We start from the raw sequence: 21,426 nt of genomic DNA, 5'->3' as shown, positions 1-21,426 counted from the left end.
AAGGTAAAGATTGTGTTCAGACAGAAAAAGAAGAGGGGGGTACTAAAGTGATACTTGAATAGGGATATATAGATTACATTCAAATTGACATATATATTCTAGGCATTTAGCAGACGCTTTGATCCAAAGCGACTTACATTTGTCAGAAGAAAGAAAAACAATATACCTCTGTCGGAACAGCCAGGAATTTCATAGAAATAAATGCCAAGCAATAAACGCTAGCTTAACCAGTTCCACGTAAACAACAAATATAGCAAGGATAAGATGCTATACTAAGTAATAAGTTTCAGTGCAAGGACTTACAACAGACAATAAGTATGCATAGAAAAGGTACAAATACTGTCAACAATTACAACTAGTAAAACAAATCTCCACCATCTCACCATTCACACAACTCACCTCTCACAGTGACCTTTGACTTGGACACCTCCGTGCCCAGGTCGCAGCTGTACTCCCCTGCGTCCTCCTTGGTGACGTCCTTGATGATGAGGCCCAGGGCCTTGCCGGTGTGGAGGAGCTCGTACTTGGGGCCGGCCTTCAGCACGGCGCCGTCCTTCCTCCATGTGGGAGACACCCTGGGTTTGCAGGCCTCACACGCCAGGGTGATCATGCCCTTCTCCTCTCCGACCACGTCATCCAGCGACTTGAGGAACACGGCCCGTTTCTCTGTAAGGTATTGGTGTTCGATTTAGAATTTATTTATTTTTTTTCTGATACATTAGCAGACGCTTTTATCCAAAGCGACTTACAATAAGTACATTGGTCCGAAGAAGAGAGACAACAATATATTGCTGTCGGTACAGTAAGGATGTTTATAGAAGTGCCAAGCACTAATTATTGCTTGGTTAACCCATAACCCGCATACAACAAACATAGATAGGATAAGATAAGTGTTAAGAAGTCAAATCTGCACTAGTTCACTTCCTCACTGCAGCTATTTACTCCGTTCAAAACATTTCGGAATCAAAAAATGTGTTAGAAACTAGAGAACTAGTTTCTAAGGAATGAAACGTGTCCATCCGCGTGTTAATTCATATCGGGGACTTTTCTATAACAAATGAAATATTATGTATTATATCCCACTTTATTCTGGTCTGCCTTTGTCCCCCAACCAATGTAAAATCTCAACATGACAAAGGTTAATAACAGGAGAAGATAGCTAGTACAGGTTCAAGCACAGAGTCTCTGCTACATGTTTCTCCCCCAGTTCCTGAATAACTTCAACCCACGATGGACCGTGCGGCTCTCACCTTTGACCTTCAGCGTGGCGGATTCCGTGACCGTCCGGACTTTGACGCGGATGGTTCCCCCGTCCTGGGGGGCCAGGTTCTTGAGGGTGAGCTTGTGCGCCTTCGCCTCGTGGGTGATGGTGTTGACCTCGTTGGTGCACAGCGGCTTGTCGTTCAGCAGCCACTGCAGCTCCTCGTCCGCGTAGTTCACCTCGCAGGTGAAGGCGGCGTCGCTGTCCTCGTCCACCTCGGTGTCGGCCAGGTGCTTGGTGATCTGGATGTCTCGCGCTGGAGCGTCAATAGAGACGGGACGATTGTTGTTGTTGTGTTTATCATCTACTCACAATTTAAGTTTTTATGCTTTATGATAGAGTGAGATAGACAGGAAGGTCATGTTTTTTAAAGTGGTAATGAACCTAAATTTTTTTTTTTTATTATTTTTATGTACAATGTTGTCAATGTTTCTAAAATAAGAACTTCATTTAGAGGAAACAGGTGTCAAATCTAGTTTTGGAACGTTCTACACTGAACTCAAGACGAAGAGACTGTGAGGAGAGTGTGGATGTGTGGATATTAGTCTGGGCAGCGATTGATTTCGATGGCAATGTGAGAGAAAGGTTTAGGGTTCTCTGACACTTGGACTATAACTTCAGGGTGTGTGGCGCATTACAAAATACGGCATTGCTTGATATAGCGCTCATATAATAATTATAATAATAATAATAATAATAATGGATTGAATTTATATAGCGCTTTTCTAGACACTCAGGGGACCTCACTAACCACCACCAGTGTGTAGCACCCACTTGGGTGATGCACGGCAGCCAATATGCGCCAGAACGCTCACCATACACCAGCTTGAGGTGGCGAGTGAAGGAATATACAACGACTACATTTGCATAAAAAAAAATATCACAGAAATTGTGTGGGTCGTAACCATGGGGATAACACATCCCCCTCCTTCCTAGAACTCGTGGCCCAAAAGATAAATATAAAAAATCGGTGTGTTCGATTTCGAGCTGAAACAAGTGGTTTCCTACACTTCAATATCTCATTTCTTTTGTACTGTATCACTGGATTCATACCTTCCACGATGAGAGAGCCTTTGGTCTTGGCAGGTCCCGACTGACAGCAGTATTCACCGCTGTCCTCGCAGGTCAGGTTCTGAACGATCAGCTGAGCCTTTGAGGCATCTAGCCTGATGCTGAACTTGTCAGACTTGGCCAGTAACGTTTCCCCTTTAAACCAGTTCACCTCTTTGGGCACGGCGGAGAACTTGCAGCTCAGCACAGCTGAGCCCTTTTCCTTCGCTTTCACCTCGCTGATTGGTTCTGCCACCTCCAGGGGGCGCTCTATACAGGAACATTAACAACGTTTGAGTCAACTAAACCCTAGCTTATGCACACTGACAATCGCTTGATCATGTTTCAAGTGCAGCTTCCCCCTTGTTTTACCTTTGACAGTGAGTTGGGCGTGGGATTTGCTCTTGCCAGCGGTGAACTGCACGGGGCCAGTCATGGAGGCTTTGGTCTTCTTAAAGGTGAGACGATGCAAAGTGCCTTCTTTCTCCATCTCAACGTCATTGCTCTCCTGCAACGCCGCTCCGTTAAGCGTCCAGATGGCAGGCTTCACCAGCTCCATGCTGATCTCCACCTCGAAGACGGCAGCGAAGGGCTCGGTCACTTCTACTGCGCTCAGCTCCCGAACGATGCTGATGGCCTGCTCTGTGAGGCCCAGGAGGAGAGACAGAGCATCGAGCTGTGAAGGTTCTGTACAGCTCATTGATAAAAAACAACAACAACATGCTTTGAAATTCAGTAAAGGTTTAATTGCAAAGGCAAAGCAACCTTGGATTGCTTTGCCTTTACATATGAGATCTACACAGCAGCAAAGCATGTACAGATACACCAGGAGTCAGATTCACAGACAGACAGACAGATACATACACAACAAAATAACAGACAGACAGACGGACATCTCATTGCTTAGGAGTTTGATGGCAGGAAGTTTTATTCGGTTCAGTAAAGGTCGTGTCAGGGTATTCATACCGTCGCGACATCATTAGAATCTATCTGACCGCATGAATACACAGGAGGCAAGCTGCGCAGCGTAGCTACCATAGCATATTCCCCCACGTCTTCCAGCCGTTTACCTTCCACCAGCAGCTTACAGGACGTCTTGTCGTCGATGGCGTCGCAGGTGTACGTGTCCTCGTCGTCCGAGCACACGTCGTTGATGGTGAGCTTCCGGTACACGTTTTCGCTCCTGACCTCGTACTTGCGGTCGGATTTGATCTCCGTCTTGTTCTTGTACCAGCTGACCCGGGCGCTGGCGCGGGACACCTGGCACTCCAGGTGGCCGCGGTGCTTGTGCATGGCGATCTTATCTCGCAGCCTCTTCACAAACTTCACGGGCAGCTCTGGAGCGATAACAACACCACCTAGTCAGCGCTAGGAGCCGGCGTTCAGGGCCAAAGGGAGCACGGAGGACTACTGCCATAACCAGTCACACTCCTTCACTAACCATCCCTATTAACTATGATTGCATCGTTTCAAAATTATGAAAGAATATCGATTTTGAGTACCTAACGCAATGCACAGTTGAGCCTTCTGGGGTTCTAAAGACTAAGACCTGAAGAGCCATGAGCACCAAACAAAGTCTATCGTATCTGAAACAAGCAACCTGCATCGTGATGCCAAAGATTTTCCATACACCAAAGAGACAAAAATAATTGTGACCCAAGGCCATCATATCCAAGCCGAGCATTATCACAAGCTAAACAGAGCTTTTACTGACACGTGAAGTTCAGCTTATAGGTTTCACAGATGTCCTAAGTGTTCACACACTATTACATATAATGTACACCCTTTTCTGAATCGGTTTCAAATACCATGCAAACCACTTCCGTCAACTGACAGGAATAGAGCGTGTCTATTGAGGACATGGACCCCGGCCAAGTCTCTATCACATCCATCATGCGGAGAGTTGAAATAGGAACACATGTTGAAGGAGAAACCTGATCACTAGCCCTCTTCTGGGGGATGGCCCTCTGATTCTATTTACTGGGAAGAAATCTCCATTGCGCCAGCCATAGCACAACCTAAACTTAAGCCCAACAAGCTCCAACCGACATCAGCTTATTCTAAAATCAACCTTTTAAAATCTATGAAAATCAAACTCCTAACAGCACTCCACCAAAACTATATATTTTTTAATCTAGGAGAAATATATGAGGAACAATTAAACGTAATACAATAAAACTCCTACAGAGAATTGTTGTATGTGCCATCAAGTTTCAATGAGATATCGAGGTCTGGTCAATCTTGTATTTAAAGGCAGGAAATAACTGTATAATAACTGGATTCTATGATTCTATGAAACTTCAGAAGCAATTGGATTTGCCACCTGTCTGAAAGCAGGTCAGATGTCCAGGTACAGTTTTGACCACTGAAACCAGTCAATAGGTTCTGCTAAAGAAATACCCATGGTGTTTTTTGCCCTTTTTTTTTTTTTTTCGGGACAATCCATTTGCAACCTGCCTCTAAATGAATCGCCAACCTTATAAGTTGTTACTGTTGACATACATCAACCACACACAATGTACCAGTCTTACCTTTCACTTTAAGTTTTGCACTTGAGGAGGCTTTCTCAGCCGTAAATTTAACCTCACCAACGTCTTCTGGCGTCACCGATTTGAACAGGAGGACATACATTTTACCTGTAGTAATATTAAAATAAAAGCAGATTATTTCATAGGCCCTGTTTGTATTGCGACCCAAAGAAAATATGTACAGTATCATTTTGTTCTACCCCGAGCAGAACACATGTAGCGGGGGGCTATATATTCTTTGTTGTGTCTGTTCCGACACTGCTGAGTGCATAAGGCCCCGCACCAAAACAGCATCTCGGTGAAGCCAAAGCCCACCTTTTGTTAAAAAACGGTGTGAAAGGCGATAAATTTAAACCTTGGAAAAGCTACCCACCCTCTTGTCTCATTTTGATGTTGTCCCCGACTTTGAGCTTGCTGCTTCCCTTGTGCCACTGACACTCCACCTCGTCGTGGGAGATCTCACACACGAACGAGGCGCTCTCCTTCTCCGTCACCTCCACGTCCTCCAGTTTCTTAACGATCTTAATGTCTCGGGCTACAAGAACACACATGAGAGGTCAACGTCTTTGGGCACTTATAGTCTTTGAGTAAAGGAGTTAGGCCTCTAACAATGTGATCAAAGGACACAAGGATTACCGTGCACGGTGAGCTTGGCTGATGTGTTGTCGTCTGCCGAGCGACAGATGTAAGTGCCTTGGTCTTCTGATCTACACTTCTGGATTATCAGACTGCGCTTGCGGCCCGAGCAATAGATTCCCAGGTTCTTCCCTGGTTTTAGTTCATTGTCATCCTGGGAAAGGGTTGTACGTTTCAGTGTCTATTATTGTACCATAGTTCTACTGTTATGTTGACAGTTGAACATTAACAGTAACTGTTGCAGGGGTTATCTGCAAAGCTGTACGTTGCTTACCTTAAACCACTTGACTTCTGCGTTGGTTCTTGAGAGTTCACATTCAAAGGTGACCTTATCTTTCTCAGGAGCACGGATATCCAAGATGGGTTTGGAGATCATGGCAGCGGGTTCTGTGAAGACAATGGTAATAAAAGGTAATTGGTCGGCAAGACCAAAAAACATATTTCAACAAAACAGTTCAACTGCCAAGCGCTGAATTATGAACAAACCTGTGACAATTAATTTGGCGGATGTGTGGACCCCTTCGGCTTGGAAGGCGATTGTTCCCGCATCCTCCAACTTCAGTTGGGAGAGCGTGAGGGCATGCTTCTTCCCCAGCACTGTGGTACGACAGCTGGGCCCTGTCTTGATCTTGAGGCCGTCTCTGGTCCAGGAGGCCTCGACGTCAGCCTGGTTGAGCTCCACCTCCAGAGTTACCGTCTCGGCCTCCTGAGCACTGGTTTCCTTCAGTCCCTTCACAATCGAAATCTTCCTCACTGAGAGAAGAGAAGACAAAGTGTTGGTTTAGTAATCAAAAAGATGCCTCCTCCTTCCTATTCAAAGGGCTCTAGTCGGTCAGATAGATGGCAGTGGGTCCCTACTCGGTGGGACATGCAATGAGCTATCCTTACTCTCAACAGTGAGCTTGGCCTGGGTCTTGTCATCGAGGGTTTCACAGGAGTAGAGACCGCGGTCGGCATACGCCACGCTCTTGAAGACCAGGCTCTGCTTGGCTCCGACCACCAGGAGCTCCATGTTGCCCGCGGGCTGCAGCACCACGCCGTTCTTCATCCACCTGACCTCCGCCGAAGGCCTGCTGAGCTCCACCTCCATCCGCACCTCCTTCTGTTCCTCCACGGTCATGTTCTCCAGCTTCTTCTTGATGGTCACAGGAACCTCTGGGAAAGCAACGTTTAAGGCACAATAAGATGTCAAATCCCGTCAGTCAACCTAAATGTCGCTCCTGTCTGCGTCGTGTTTGGCGGCTCGTACGTTGCACTTGCAGCGTGGCGTTGCAGCCCTTGCCCTCCGCGTCCAGACTGATCTCTCCAGCATCGTTCTGGGCGACGGCGGTGATGGTGAGGGAGTGGCAGGTGCCCCCGTGCTCAATCTTGTACTTTGGCCCGGCAGCGATGGGTATGTTGTTGCGGAACCATTTGACGTTTACGTCGGCTGGGGTGACGGTGCATTTAAAGATGGCGTCTTTTCCCTCCACCGCTACGACGTTGTTTAGCTTGGCGGTGATTCTCACTAGTCTGGGTGCTAGAGAGACAAGAAAAGGTGTGATCAAATGAGTCACTTTCTACGTAAACTACAAATGTTGTGGCTCAATGATACGTTGACAGCTAAATTAATCAATCCGTTACCCTTTGAGGTGACCGTAGCAGAGGTCTTGTCGTTTTTACATTCACAGCTGTACTCTCCCTCGTCTTCCTTGGTCATGGCGGTCACGCTCAGGACCCGCTTGGCGCCGTCCGTGCTGACGACACACCGGCCGCCAGGCTTCATTTCCTTACCGCCATGGCGCCAGAGAACGTCCCCGGCCGCTTGGTTCAGCTCACACATCAGGCTCAGCTTGCCGCCCAGCTCCACCGCGACAGCCTTCAAGGGCGTCACAAACTTCAACGCCGATTCTGAACGGGAAGGGGAATTCAGAGAATGTCAGTTCAAAGTTCTAAGTTCAAAGTCAATATTGTAAATTCCAAAAGTTGAATAATACAAATAGAAGAATCAAAATTGCGTTTGTCTCTGACCCACAGTGCAATAAGTAGAAAAGGATGGAATTTGGTCAAATTCAATGAAATAGGTAATATTTACAATAAATACATTTCATTCAGTAATACTTGGGGGCCGCAGCTGGTGTGTGAATTCTCAGCACATCCACTGCTTCCACTACAATTCGAGTGTCTCACCTTTGACCTGTACCTTGAACTCAATTTTGTCATCGGCGGAGTGACAGGAGTATGTCCCACCGTCTTTGGCCTCGGTGGATTTCACGACCAGCGTACGAGACAGGCCGTCTTTCTTCATCTCATACTTGCTACCTTCAGTGAGCTGCACCCCGTCCCTGAACCAAGTGACGGAGGCGCTCTCCGAGGTCAGCTCAGCCGTCAACACCACCTTCTCGCTCGCTTCCACACAGGTGTCCTTGATCGACCTCTTCTGGAACTTTGCGGCGGCATCTAGAGTTTGAAGGGAAGGATATCCGTTAAGCTTCACGGATCAGGGAATAAATCGCACAACGGCTGTCTCAGAGTGCTTTGGTTACCTGCCACCTGTAGCTTATACACCAGCTTCTCAGTTCCAGCTTCACAGATGTACTCTCCAGCATCCTTCTTCTCCACCTTTTCAATGACCAGCAGGCGAGTTTTGCCTTTGGCCTCAAAGGAGATGTTCTTGCTTGAGGTCAGCAGCTTTCCATCCTTGAACCATTTTAACTCCGTTTTCACGTCAGACACCTCACAGCTGAGGGTGGCCTTCTGGGAGAACGCGGCCTTCACCTCTCTCTGGATCGACTCCTTGCTGGAGAAGGCTGACTGGGCCTCTGAAGATGGATGGGTTGAGAAGAACAGTCAAAAGCCACACACTACAGTGGAACCACAAGCAAGCACAATGTCACTGCAGTCAATAGCCAAAAAGTTCAGTGGAAAATTAGCAAGAACAATTTCACTGTCTCAATATATTCAGAAAAAGGTCAAACTAAAACCAAACAAAGGATGATTAGTTCTACCTGAGACATGGATCTTGAAGACCAGCTTCTCCCCTGCAGCTTCGCAGACGTACTCTCCAGCCTCCCTCTTCTCCACACTGTCTATCACCAGCTGGCGACTCTTGGCCTTAGACTCCATGTGAAGGGTCTTGCTGGAGGTCAGCAGCTTCCCATCCTTGAACCATTTCACCTCCGTCTTCACGTCAGACACCTCACAGCTGAGGGTGGCCTTCTGGGAGAGAGTGGCCTTCACCTCCCGCTGGATCGACTCCTTGTTGCTGAAGGCCTGCCTGGTTTGGTCCTCTGGAAACGTTTAAATAGAGAGGTGTGGGCACATTATGACTGTTTATATTGCTAACTTCAACTGATGGATCCATCACGTATACAAATACACAAATCCATGATAGTATTCTAAAAGGACAGAAAGAAAGTGGCACTTCTGGAAGACATCAAACCTAGAAAGCACCAGACATGTAGATATTAGAAACCGAGAATCCTATCAGAGAGGCAGAATATTGCAAAGAAAATCTGCCTCTATCATTAACATCTCCAATCGAAGGTGCTTGTCATTATTCTATTCTCACAAGCTAAATCCCTTGGCAATGCCGATCCTTAAACCAAAAAAAAATAATGTATTATTAAAGCAACATAAGATCAATATATGATGATCCCTTACCTGCCACCTGTAACTTATACACCAGCTTCTCAGTTCCAGCTTCACAGACATACTCTCCAGCATCCTTCTTCTCCACACTATCTATCACCAGCTGGCGACTCTTGGCCTTAGACTCCATGTGAAGGGTCTTGCTGGAGTTCAGCAGCTTCCCATCCTTGAACCATTTCACCTCCGCCTTCACGTCAGACATCTCACAGCTGAGGGTGGCCTTCTGGGACAGAGTGGCCTTCACCTCTCTCTGGGTTGACTCCTTGCTGGAGAAGACTGAGTGGGCCTCTGAGGACGGATGGGTTGAGAAGAACAGTCAACAGCCGCAAACTACAGTGGAACTAAAGGCGAGCACAATGCGAATGTCTCAACACTTTCAGAAACAGGTCAAACTAAAAACCAAAGAAGGGGTTGATAGGTCTTACCTGAGACATGGATCTTGAAGACCAGCTTCTCCCCTGCAGCTTCACAGATGTACTCTCCAGCATCCTTCTTCTCCACCTTTTCAATGACCAGCAGGCGAGTTTTGCCTTTGGCCTCAAAGGAGATGTTCTTGCTGGAGGTCAGCAGCTTCCCATCCTTGTACCATTTCACCTCCGTCTTCACGTCAGACACCTCACAGCTGAGGGTGGCCTTCTGGGAGAGAGTGGCCTTCACCTCCCGCTGGATCGACTCCTTGTTGCTGAAGGCCTGCCTGGTTTGGTCCTCTGGAAACGTTTAAATAGAGAGGTGTGGGCACATTATGACTGTTTATATTGCTAACTTCAACTGATGGATCCATCACGTATACAAATACACAAATCCATGATAGTATTCTAAAAAGGACAGAAAGAAAGTGGCACTTCTGGAAGATATTAAACCTAGAAAGCACCAGACATGTAGATATTAGAAACCGAGAATCCTATCAGAGAGGCAGAATATTGCAAAGAAAATCTGCCTCTGCCATTAACATCTCCAATCGAAGGTGCTTGTCATTATTCTATTCTCACAAACTAAATCCCTTGGCAATGCCGATCCTTAAACCAAAAAATATATATATCATTAAAGCAACATAAGATCAATATATGATGATCCCTTACCTGCCACCTGTAACTTATACACCAGCTTCTCAGTTCCAGCTTCGCAGACGTACTCTCCAGCATCCTTCTTCTCCACACTGTCTATCACCAGCTGGCGACTCTTGGCCTTAGACTCCATGTGAAGGGTCTTGCTGGAGTTCAGCAGCTTCCCATCCTTGAACCATTTCACCTCCGTCTTCACATCAGACATCTCACAGCTGAGGGTGGCCTTCTGGGACAGAGTGGCCTTCACCTCTCTCTGGGTGGACTCCTTGCTGGAGAAGACTGAGTGGGCCTCTGAGGACGGATGGGTTGAGAAGAACAGTCAACAGCCGCAAACTACAGTGGAATTAAAGGCGAGCACAATGCGAATGTCTCAACACTTTCAGAAACAGGTCAAACTAAAAACCAAACAAGGGGTTGATAGGTCTTACCTGAGACATGGATCTTGAAGACCAGCTTCTCCCCTGCAGCTTCACAGACATACTCGCCAGCATCCTTCTTCTCCACCTTTTCAATGACCAGCAGGCGAGTTTTGCCTTTGGCCTCAAAGGAGATGTTCTTGCTGGAGGTCAGCAGCTTCCCATCCTTGTACCATTTCACCTCCGTCTTCACGTCAGACACCTCACAGCTGAGGGTGGCCTTCTGGGAAAGAGTGGCCTTCACCTCCCGCTGGATCGACTCCTTGCTGGAGAAGGTTGACTTGGTCTGGATCTCTGGACACGTTTGAATAGAGAGGTGTGGTAACATTATGATGACAGCTTTGATTCAAAATTGGATGAGGGACATTAGAGCGAATTAAGTAGAAAGTACAAATATGGATATATGAAGATATGTTCTACAAATCAAGTGCAACTTGGCACTATGCAGACATGTTACAACTAGAAAGAAGGTCTGAAACAGACTAAATGACCATGAGAGTAAGAGAAAGTGGCAGAGCAAAGCAGATTTTTTAATAGAAATAAACATCTTCAATATACGCTTTTTTCTATTAATCTATTCTAAATACCATGTTGTCGCCGGTAAAAACAACAAAAATACATGATCAATTAACTACAGCAGTAACAGGAGATTAAGGTATGATGACCCCTTACCTGACACCTGTAACTTGTACACCAACTTCTCAGTTCCAGCTTCACAGACGTACTCTCCAGCATCCTTCTTCTCCACCTTTTCAATGACCAGCAGGCGAGTTTTGCCTTTGGCCTCAAACGAGACGTTCTTGCTTGAGGTCAGCAGCTTCCCATCCTTGTACCATTTCACCTCCGTCTTCACGTCAGACACCTCACAGCTGAGGGTGGCCTTCTGGGAAAGAGTCGCCTTCACCTCGCTCTGGATGGACTCCTTGTTTGAGAAGACTGTAGTGACTGTAGTTGATGAACTTACTGTAGTGGATTCAGTTGCTGCAGAGACTGTAGTTGCTGCTTGGGTTTCTGTTAATAAAATAATCATAACAAAAGTTCTTGCTTTAACATGAAGTTAAGCACCGGTTCTCAAATTCGCAAATCAAGCACTGCTTCAACAGTTTGACATTTTAAGGCAATGCGAAGCATCAACATCGAGTGTCAAGGGTCACCTTTGATCTTGACATGGAATGTGACTTTGTCTCCGGCCACCTCACAGGAATAATGTCCTCCATCGGTTTTCTTGGCGCTCTTGATGATCAGCCTGCGCTGCGTTCCTTTCGAGGTCATGCTGGTCCTTTGGTCTTCATGGATCTCAACCTGGTCCTTCTTCCACGCCACCGTGGCACTGGCAGAAGACACCTCGCAGCTCAGGTCCAGGTCCCCTGTGAGGGTGGACATCATGCCCATGGTGCCTCTGGGCTTGTTGATGAACTTCACAGGTTCGTCTGGAAGCAAAGAGATACGACTTTATTGTTATGATCTTTTATGAGGTAAGGATTTGCATTCATTTTCTTTGCATCAAAGCCTTTATCAGTAGTTCAAGCAGATGTTGGGGCAGGGCTGATCCAACATCAAACTAGAGACAGTTGCATTTCAAGTTCCTCACAAGTACTTTCACTCTCTTTCCAAATTGTTTTGTCAAGTTAAAGCCACACAGATGTTTGTTTACGCCTTGGAAGAAGCTGTCTTTACGAGACAAAATCCATACCGCTGTTGATTACACGATGACAGAACGTGCTTTCCTTTGAGTGATTGTTCAGAAACACCTGCTAGCACCTGTTAGCACTTGCTAGCAGCTTTCCAGCACCACTGCAGCTCATGTTGCACTGCGTCACATGGCGCTGGTATGTGCCATCGGTAATTTGTAGGCTTTAGATTGGCAGGCCCAAGCAAGAATATAATCTAGCAGGTTTTAAAGAGTTGTGCTCCACATTTCAATTCATTCACACTGGTGGAAACTCATAGAGACATAGAGTATACATATTTGGTCTAACTCTAACCCTTATTCACTGATTGTACCGGTACCTTTAAGGGCAAGTTGCAGGGACATTCTGTCGCCATCCAAAACACACTCGTAGACACCAACGTCCTCCTCCGAGACATTGTGGACCAGCAGGGTCCTCTTGCGCTCCAAAATCACATACTCATACTTTTTCCCTACTTTCACCTCCCTTCCATTTCTCATCCAGACCACCTGGAGATACGGGAGACATAAACCAAGGACGTTCGGGTTATAGGGAAAACACGGTTAAACACGGTACGGTGAAACAGAATGCGGTTGGGGGGTTTTCCCCAATCTCACACCTTTGTCTCGTGATCAGACACCTCGGCGGTTAGCTGAGCGGTGGCCTGAGCACTGCAGGTCACGACCTCCATGGGATCTGACTTACTGGTGAACCTGACAGAGGGGGCTGAAAATAGAAGTGTTATGTAATAGGCAATTCAGGAGTTTACTGAACCAGCCAACACTACATTAGCGGTTCCCTTCTAAGTCTATCACAGCTGTGCTTCTAATTGAAAATGGTGCTGAGGATGGGTGAGTGGTAATGAGAAATGTGTTAAAGTTACTGCGAGGCTCACTTACCCTTAACACTTAGTACGCAGCGGGTCTCCGAGCCGCCTCCCACGAATTTGACCTCGACCCCGTTCATCTCCATGGTGACCTCGCGGATGGTCAGCGTGTGAACGTTCTTGGACCTCGTGATGAGGTATTCACCCCCGCTGCGCAGCATGCGACCGTTCAGGGACCAGAACCCGGAGCAGACGGCGGACAACTCCACGGAGAGCGAGTGCTCGTCCCCGAAGTAGGCAGTGCTGTCCACTAGACCTTTCTTCATCTCCGCAGAAGGCTCTTCACGTGCCAGGAAAGAGAAAACACCTCAATAAATGCTGTTTACGTGTGACCGTAGCGCTTCAGTTAATCACTGGTACTTTAATAAGTCCTTACCGAGATAGAAGCTTCCAGACACCTCCAAGTAGGGGCTCTGGCCGAAGTCATTGACGGCAGAGATACGGAACTGGTAGCTGGTCTCCTCTGTGAAGTTGCAGAGGGTCGTCTGTGTGGAGACGATTATCTCCGTGGCGTTGCAGCGTTGCCATGTCTGGTTGCCAACCTTCCTCCTCTCGATGATGTAGCTCTTGATGGGCACGGGGCGATCGCTGTCCGGGGGCGACCACTGGAGGGTGATGGAGGAGTCTGTCTTGTTCTGCACCACTGCGTTGACTGGGGGGTCTGGCGGATGTTTTCTTGCAGCTACAGTGAAAGGAATATGCGTTTCAGCTTCTGTTTCAATTTCATAGGTCAATGTTTAGCCCCCCCGAATTAGCAAAAAGATAACAAACCAATTAGCCTTATCAGAAATTAGTACAAAATTAGACATAAGACATTGGTGTTCTTTGTCCAACAAGCCGTTGTCACCAGACCATCAGTATTGAATGGTGGTACCAGGGGCAAAATTGAAAAAGCAACTCCCAAGAAGAAGAAGTCTGTGCGGATTAGAAGTGCGTCTTTTTATGCGCTGACCAGTGACGGAGAACCGAGTGGACGTCTTGCAGTCGCCCGCAACGAAGGCCACCTCTCCGGAGTCCCCGGCCTGGCAGTCTTTGATGGTGAGGGTGTATTGTCTGAGCACACAGGCCATGGAGATGCGGGAGTCCTGCTTCAGCCTCTCGGCGTTGCGGGTCCAGTAGGAGTCGGGGCAGGGTTGCTCCAGCTCCACGCAGAAGATGACCGTGTCGCTGACGGGGACCACCGTCCTCCGGGGCAGCTTTTTTGTGATATTACCTGGAAAACAAGGGCTCATTTAAAACTACAATGTGTTTAGACCGGATTAAGCGAATAGATGGATCGATATAAAAAAATCCTATCTGGCCTTTTCAGATATTTATGACATATACATATTTTCTACATTAAATAACATTGATATTATAAATGACACCTGTACATATATATTCATTAAAATCATATACATGACTAAAAAACGACATGCCAATATACATGCATTTACAGACACTTAGATAGGATATGAAGGATATAAACAGGCATGTGAGCATTTTGACTGTTACAGGGTAAGTTCCCAGTTGTATATTTAGCAAGAAGAGCCGACTTTGACGGCTCTCTGAATTGGCCAATACCCTTCTGATGATTTTGCCATTCATCCATAAAACTGAACTCCCGACCGCACAAACAGAACCCGGTACGAGAACACAACAACAGCAGCAGGTTTGGGGGGGGGTCTGTACCCAGCACGGTGAGCTCGGCCACGGTGCGGCTGCCCTCGGCCATCTCGCAGATGTACACAGCGTCGTCATTGGTGGTGACGTTGTGGATGGTGAGGCGGCGCAGCGTGCCGTCCTGCTGCATGCGGTACTTGGAGCTCTCCTCGATGCGGGTCTCCTCCATGAACCAGTTGGCCATGGTGGCCGACGCCGGCACCTCGCACAGCAGCGTGGCCGACGCCTTCTCCTGCACCTCCACGTCCTGGAGCTTCCTCCTGAACGGCACTTTGGGCTCTGGGGAGGCAATACAAAGAGTTAACCAGGATGACAGTTAATGTTAAGGCCTTAGTAACTGCGGTCATTGTCGTTGTCCTGATTTGTGTCAATATCGTTCTCCCTTTCAGCTCTGGTACCCGATACACAGGGGAAAGCAGGATTTACATTCCTATTTAGCATATAGCATTTAGACGTTTTTCTCCAAAGCGACCTACAATATGTACATTTGTCTAGCCTGGCTATTGCCAGACCAAGCTCAATCGTAGATTGCACGTTGGTCTGGGGATGCTGCTGTCATTATCTTCAGCACAACAGGCGCGATCAATTGGCCTAGTTCAAATGACTGTACACAATTGGCTGCTTGCTGTCGCCTCCCTGTGGTTTTGTGTTATATCAGCCAATAGAGTGCCAGGGGGAAAAGCCAGCATGGTGATTGTCTCCCGTTAAAACATATCGAAACTAGAAAGAAATGCATTGCTCTTCTCCAGACCCCTCTGCAGGGCGAACTCAAATGCCCAGCAGAATGGGCGGGGCTACAGAGTCTTACATTTGTCAGATTAAAGAGAAACAACAATATATTGCTGTCGGTGCAGTAAGGATGTTCATAGAACCAAGTGCCAAATGCTAACAATTGTTAGGTTAACCCATTCCCGTGTACAACAAAGATAGCTAGGATAAGATGCTACACAATGTGTAGTGGTGTCCCTCAAGGATTGGTTAATGTTACGGCCTTCATAACTGCTGTCATACTCGTTGTCCTGATTTGTGTCAATATCGCTCTGCATATTGTAATTGATGGGAAGAAAATGCCTGCAATAAATGTCCTGCACTGGCACATGAAAGAATGAATGCAAATAAATAAAATTGTGCTGCGGCAAACTGCGGCACAGTTTGTGGATTTTAAGTAGTTTTTAAATGCATACAATTTCAGGTTATATTTGGTCCTTATTCTCAGGACCAAAGCCAATAGTTTAGCCGGTGTTATTTTGTTTTAAATATCTCACTCTGAAATAGATGCCCTGTTTATAACACTCCGTCTATTCTACCTTAGACCCTGTCTATTCTAACACCAAAGTTCCTAACCTCTAAGGTCACTAAAATGTCATGAATAATTCTACACATTTTCTTAGTTAACTTTCCTCTTGGGAAAAATAAACACATGAATACAACAGATAGGCTACATAATATACAAAAGATCAGATGGTACGACGTGAGCATACACTACATTGAATGAAAGCATTTGAACAGCAGTGTGACTCCAAATCGGGATGTTAGCTTGAAATCTACTGACGATGAACCCAAATACATCAGGTCATTGCCTGCTCCCTTAAATTCATTAGCATTCAAAAGTAGAGCCTGATCGATACTCGGTTTTAGTGGACAATGCCGATATAAACATTAAGGATAGGAATGTCCAATATTCATAATATATCGGCCGTTATTCTATATTGTGTTGGGGGGTAGACAAGCTCCTCCAGGGTTGCTGTTCACACTCCAGCAATGCTTCAGGCCATAGCAACATCACATTAAAACCATGAGCTAAAGGAACCAAATAACTGTATGGAGAGGAGCTACGAACCTTCCCACGGAACATGACGTCAAATGGCTCAACTCTAAGAAGCTTTTAGCGGTTTTATCGGCCGATAAAATCGGACAAACAATACATCGGTCGGGCTACAAGAGGAAAACTTATAATGAGAAAAGGGGAGACATAGATTCTCAGTTGCATGTGTTTGAGCATCTGTTTGTTCTGCATGTTATAAGGAGTATGTGGCAGAGTGGATATAGGCTACTAGCAAGTGATATTTAGTATTATACCCCGGAGGTTTAATGAGAAAAGAAGTGAAGTCCCTTGAGAAACTCGTCAAACCATTCAATATTTCATAACAACAACACATTGAAGTGCAAAGGCTTCACTGCGAATGAATGAATCAATAGTGTCTACATCAATTTATAGTCAATGTGTCTGTGGATATTCATTGCGTCCAATGGAAAGCTACTCAGAGACATCTCCCATGACGGTGGTGCTTGGAGGCTAAAGCGAGTGACTAGCCATCATTCCAACCGGGAAGTACTCATCACCAGCAGAAAATAGCCCCGAAACACAACACCCTGCGACACGGCCAGGGTTCGGCCATGCAGTGTGACGGTAAACACATGTCAAGGGGGCACTCCGAACCAATTACACTCACAATGAACTTCGGTTTGCTCTTCGAAAGAACACGGCCTGCTTTAAGCTATCGAGTTTTATAGACCCAAATACTCAAAGCTTCAACCATGGAAAGGGACATTACAGCCACGTCCTTCAGGGTAATTTCCTCTAGCACCTCCAGTTGCTATGCAATACTACATGATCAGTCAAAAGTGGGAAGGGAAGAGAGCCTGCGTGTGATAAAGAGGGAGGCCATGTTCTTATGTAAGGGACACTTCAGCTTTTGTCAATGCGGATTTGTTACAGGACTGACATTTGTTCGGGAACTCAAGACTGCCTTGATCCCATACGCGACCTTTGAATTTGCTGATGTGCTGCTAAATTCAATGTTGTACATGTTGACTCATTCAGTCGGTCACACTGATGAAAGAAATGAAGAGTCTATGGCCTATTTGAATGTACGCACATTTATGTGTTGTTGACTTCAAAGTAGTTTGCTGCTACCTCAATTTCAAACAACCTATAAACCACGCAGCAGCCAAAATCTATCTTCACCATACTGCAGTCTCAATCAAAGCAATTTTATCAGTGATAAACATTTGTCAGCAAGTCTAGAAAACAATGGGCCTATTTCCTCCAAACTTGCCTAATTTATGTGGAATAATTAGAAGCCACCATTTCAAATTTCCATTTAAATAAGATGGTATCTAGACTTGTTTTATGTCCACACAGTGTACATAACACAACAACATTGAGACAATAATGTTGAACAAATGTATATGAACATCGGAAATATGATACATAAAATACAATATACCACACTCATCCTCAGTTCATAACGACCACTGCCTGGCATGGCAGGAACCACTCCGATCATAAACTCACCCTTGACGATCACCAGCACGGCACTGTAGGTCTGCCCGGCCATGTTGGTGGCGTTGCAGGTGTACAGGCCGTTGTCGCTCTGCTTGCAGTACAGGATCTTCAAGATGAAGTTCTCCGCTTGGTCCTCGTAGATGACCTGCCGGCGGCCCTCGCTGATGTTGGAGCCGTCCTTCCTCCAGATGATGTGGGGCTTGGGGTGGCCCGTGACGAAGCAGCTCAGCTTGGCGTGCTTGCCCTCCGTGACCGTGCAGGTGCGGGTAAACACGCCCTTGGGCAGCTTGGCCAGCGCCGAGGCCCTCATGCGCTGCTCCATACTCAGAGCGCTAAGCCCATCCTTGATGCTGATGCTGCTGTTGGCGGTGGTGGTGGAGGAGGAAGAGGAGGACGTGACGGAGGATGAGGAGACGCCGTCCTCGGTGCGGTAGACGGAGATGTCGTTCTTCATGTCCTCCTTGCGCTTCTGCAGGTGCGAGAGCAGGGAGGTGTTCTTATCCGCCGCCGCCCCTTGCTGGCGGGAGTCCTGGGCGTCCACGGCGAGCACGGCAGAGGCGTGCGCCCGGCCCGAGCTGTTCTGCACCCTGCAGGTGTAGGTGCCGGCGTCCAGGTTCCGCACGCTCTGGATCTTCAGGGAGCTGCTGTCGCTGTCCGAGACGATCTTGATGCGGTTGGTCACGCCCATGTAGCGGCCGTCCTTCTCCCAGTCGAAGGCGGGCTCCGGGTGGGCCGCCACCCGGCAGTAGAACACCAGGTTACCCCCCAGAACCACGCGGGAGTTGGTGGGTTTCACCATGAAGACGGGCGCCCTCAGGGCCATCTCCGAGGGCAGCGCCACCTGGAGGGTGACAGCGGCGTAGGCCTCCCCCACAGTGTTCTTGGCGCGGCACAGGTACTGGCCGCTGTCCTCCAGGGCCAGGTCGTAGATGGTGATGCGGTAGACGTCGCCGTCGTCCACCGTCTTGAAGCGCCCCCCCGAGGTCAGCCGGAGTTTGCCCTTCTCCCAGGTGATGAGCGGGATGGGGTTCCCCACGATGGTGCAGCTGAGAGTGGCATCCTTACCCATGCACACCGAGACCGCCTTGGGCCTCGTGAGAAACCTGGGGGCCCCCCCAAACAGGTCCTGATCCATTGTTTCTCCCTATGTGCCAGGGGGGGGGAAAGCTGTCAATAGATTGGATTCAGCAAAATAGTCTAAAAGTTGAACATTCGATTATTAATAAACTAACAATTGTGCATGAGATGTTCTTATCAAGGAGTCTATAAACTTGAATGTAATACTTGTCGTAATAATATCGTTATTTATTAATGTTCACCTTAGAGTTTTTCTGAATATTTTGACATGACGCTATTTAATAATAATGGATGTAAAATTTCAGATAGTGAATTGGAAATGTTTGGCAAATTACTACAACACAAAAAAAACTAAATTAACCGTAGTTGGTAAATGGATCATGGATAGATAAAAACCAAATCAGTTGGCAAATTGTGATATTTATGACTGAAAAATGTATTATAAATGATATAGACTTTCATTACTTTTAATAGTTTGTGTCCTATTCCTGACAATAGAGAAAACTTGTAAACCAGTGGTTTACAGCTAGCAATGCTATCTGTCTAAAACACTATGCAAACGCACATAAATAAGCGACAAAGATGCCATTTTTATAGTAGACAGTATGTCTCAGCCGGCCGCTACCCTGCATGGTCCCTGACCCTATTTATAAACACAGCCATAGTATCCTCTACCTCAAATGAATCACATCAAGGCAGAACGCAGGTCAAACAACAAACAAAACATAACAAACTAAGACCTTGATCAAACACAATAAATGCATCCTTCTTAACAAGGTCAAACAGAGAATACACACAGGCCTACTGCCTTTCAAAGGGCGACATTTGCCAACTTTGTCACCTCCCTCCAGTGAGGGGTGCGTCCCTAAAATAACCTCAGCTGTCAGAGCCCGTCTCGGTCCATGGCCATTTGTAGAAGCGGGGCGAGATAAGCCGCCTGATAGACCGAGCACCAAGCCACGAATAAATGGCGGCCGCATTATATGATAAAGTGATGGCTAATTCTTCATTCTTGATTCATGATTCGTTACCTGATGTTGTTGGAAGCTAATTATTATTTGTTGGACAAATGTCCAACAAGATATAGCTGTATAGCTTGTAAGGTGTTGTTTGAGGCAAATTTCAACACACTGGATCGAAAGCGAAACATGTAATAAAGTAGTGCGGTAAATGCTAAATGCTAAATGCAATGCACGTGGCAGGGCATTGCTGAAATCAAATAAAGTTAAATAACAATCTATAAAGTGACTCCATAACCATGCAGTACAGTACGGTTATCCCTACTAAAATAAAGTTTTAATAGAATAAAAAAGTATTAGTTTGTTTTATTTTAGTTTTACATCAATATCAAAAAACGGAATAACTCCTTGAGTTTATACCTTAATTCTTCAGACACACTATAGTCAAATCGGTGTTGTAGGCTACCATTGGACTAAAAGTGGTTTGACGAAAGAAATAATCCAAGTTTCGTACGTAGAAATCCCAAACAAAATATTTCCTCTGCTTTGAAATATCCTCCAATTGACTGTAAATCCGGAATAGTGGAACATCCCCCCAGTGTCCTGCGGTGGGCGGTGGAGCATACGTACCTTCTCTTTCTTCCCTGGTACCTCACGATGACAAACAGCCGACGTGCTGTTTGGGGTCAGCCTCCTTTCTAAAATAGACCCGTCACTCATCAATGCAGATAGCTTGAAGGCCCACAGGTTAGGATGTTAAGCGGCTCGGTTGACTTCACCGAGACACAAGACTGCATTTAAAAGTTTTTATTAACATAGTTCATCCACTGCTATTTAATTGACATTTCACCACAGAAAACGACATTTCACTTAGGCTACATGAATATCGTTATGCGTTCATCTATTTAACTCTTACACTGCATACAAAGCCTTCAAATGCATGTCATTTTTTGTAAGTGGAGAAATGCAGTCATAATCTACAATCATATGAGATAATCCTTTAATCAAATCAGATCGCTCTTCATTTTCCTGTACATATTTAGTCAGTTCAAAGCAGGCCTCAAACAACCCAGTCAAATGCCTCGCATTCCTTCGCCAGTTGTCGGAAATGATTAGCCTATACGCACTATCAAACATAAGAACTTTGTTCAAAGTGTGCTCCGGCGTTGTGCGTTTCCTTCCGTCGGGCTTTCACCCCGGAGCCACCGTGTGAGTGACAGCAGCAGGTCCCAGTCTGGATTTAAACGGGAGAAACCCTAGCAGAGGCTTAACACTGCTCACTGTGGCTCATCACTTCA

At 46.5% G+C, this 21,426-nt stretch overlaps 1 protein-coding gene across 7 annotated transcripts in view; it reads right to left on the bottom strand.

Annotated features, from left to right (window-relative positions):
- The window catches only part of obscnb (obscurin, cytoskeletal calmodulin and titin-interacting RhoGEF b), a 66,526-nt gene extending 45,725 nt beyond the window's left edge, over positions 1-20,801 (bottom strand). For 6 of the 7 annotated variants that reach the window (XM_030362730.1, XM_030362734.1, XM_030362731.1 and 3 more), the window contains exons 1-30: positions 20,549-20,748; positions 18,102-19,236; positions 14,813-15,082; positions 14,094-14,354; positions 13,518-13,823; positions 13,155-13,421; positions 12,875-12,981; positions 12,596-12,764; positions 11,740-12,015; positions 11,258-11,596; positions 10,598-10,879; positions 10,185-10,460; positions 9,531-9,812; positions 9,118-9,393; positions 8,463-8,744; positions 8,001-8,276; positions 7,645-7,914; positions 7,099-7,365; positions 6,725-6,994; positions 6,364-6,630; positions 5,962-6,228; positions 5,750-5,862; positions 5,476-5,629; positions 5,213-5,374; positions 4,843-4,947; positions 3,382-3,648; positions 2,684-2,953; positions 2,315-2,581; positions 1,251-1,517; positions 400-666 (exon numbers count right to left, since the gene is read on the bottom strand). In XM_030362730.1, the coding sequence (XP_030218590.1) occupies positions 400-666; positions 1,251-1,517; positions 2,315-2,581; positions 2,684-2,953; positions 3,382-3,648; positions 4,843-4,947; positions 5,213-5,374; positions 5,476-5,629; positions 5,750-5,862; positions 5,962-6,228; positions 6,364-6,630; positions 6,725-6,994; positions 7,099-7,365; positions 7,645-7,914; positions 8,001-8,276; positions 8,463-8,744; positions 9,118-9,393; positions 9,531-9,812; positions 10,185-10,460; positions 10,598-10,879; positions 11,258-11,596; positions 11,740-12,015; positions 12,596-12,764; positions 12,875-12,981; positions 13,155-13,421; positions 13,518-13,823; positions 14,094-14,354; positions 14,813-15,082; positions 18,102-19,227 (8,008 nt within the window). In that variant the 5' untranslated portion in view covers positions 19,228-19,236; positions 20,549-20,748. The other variant, XM_030362729.1, reaches the window with a different exon arrangement.
- Between the last annotated feature and the right edge of the window lie 625 nt (positions 20,802-21,426).

The sequence above is a fragment of the Gadus morhua genome, chromosome 8 (genome assembly GCF_902167405.1).
Source record: "Gadus morhua chromosome 8, gadMor3.0, whole genome shotgun sequence".
NCBI lineage: Eukaryota > Metazoa > Chordata > Actinopteri > Gadiformes > Gadidae > Gadus > Gadus morhua.
This window is presented reverse-complemented; position numbering and strand designations above follow the sequence as displayed.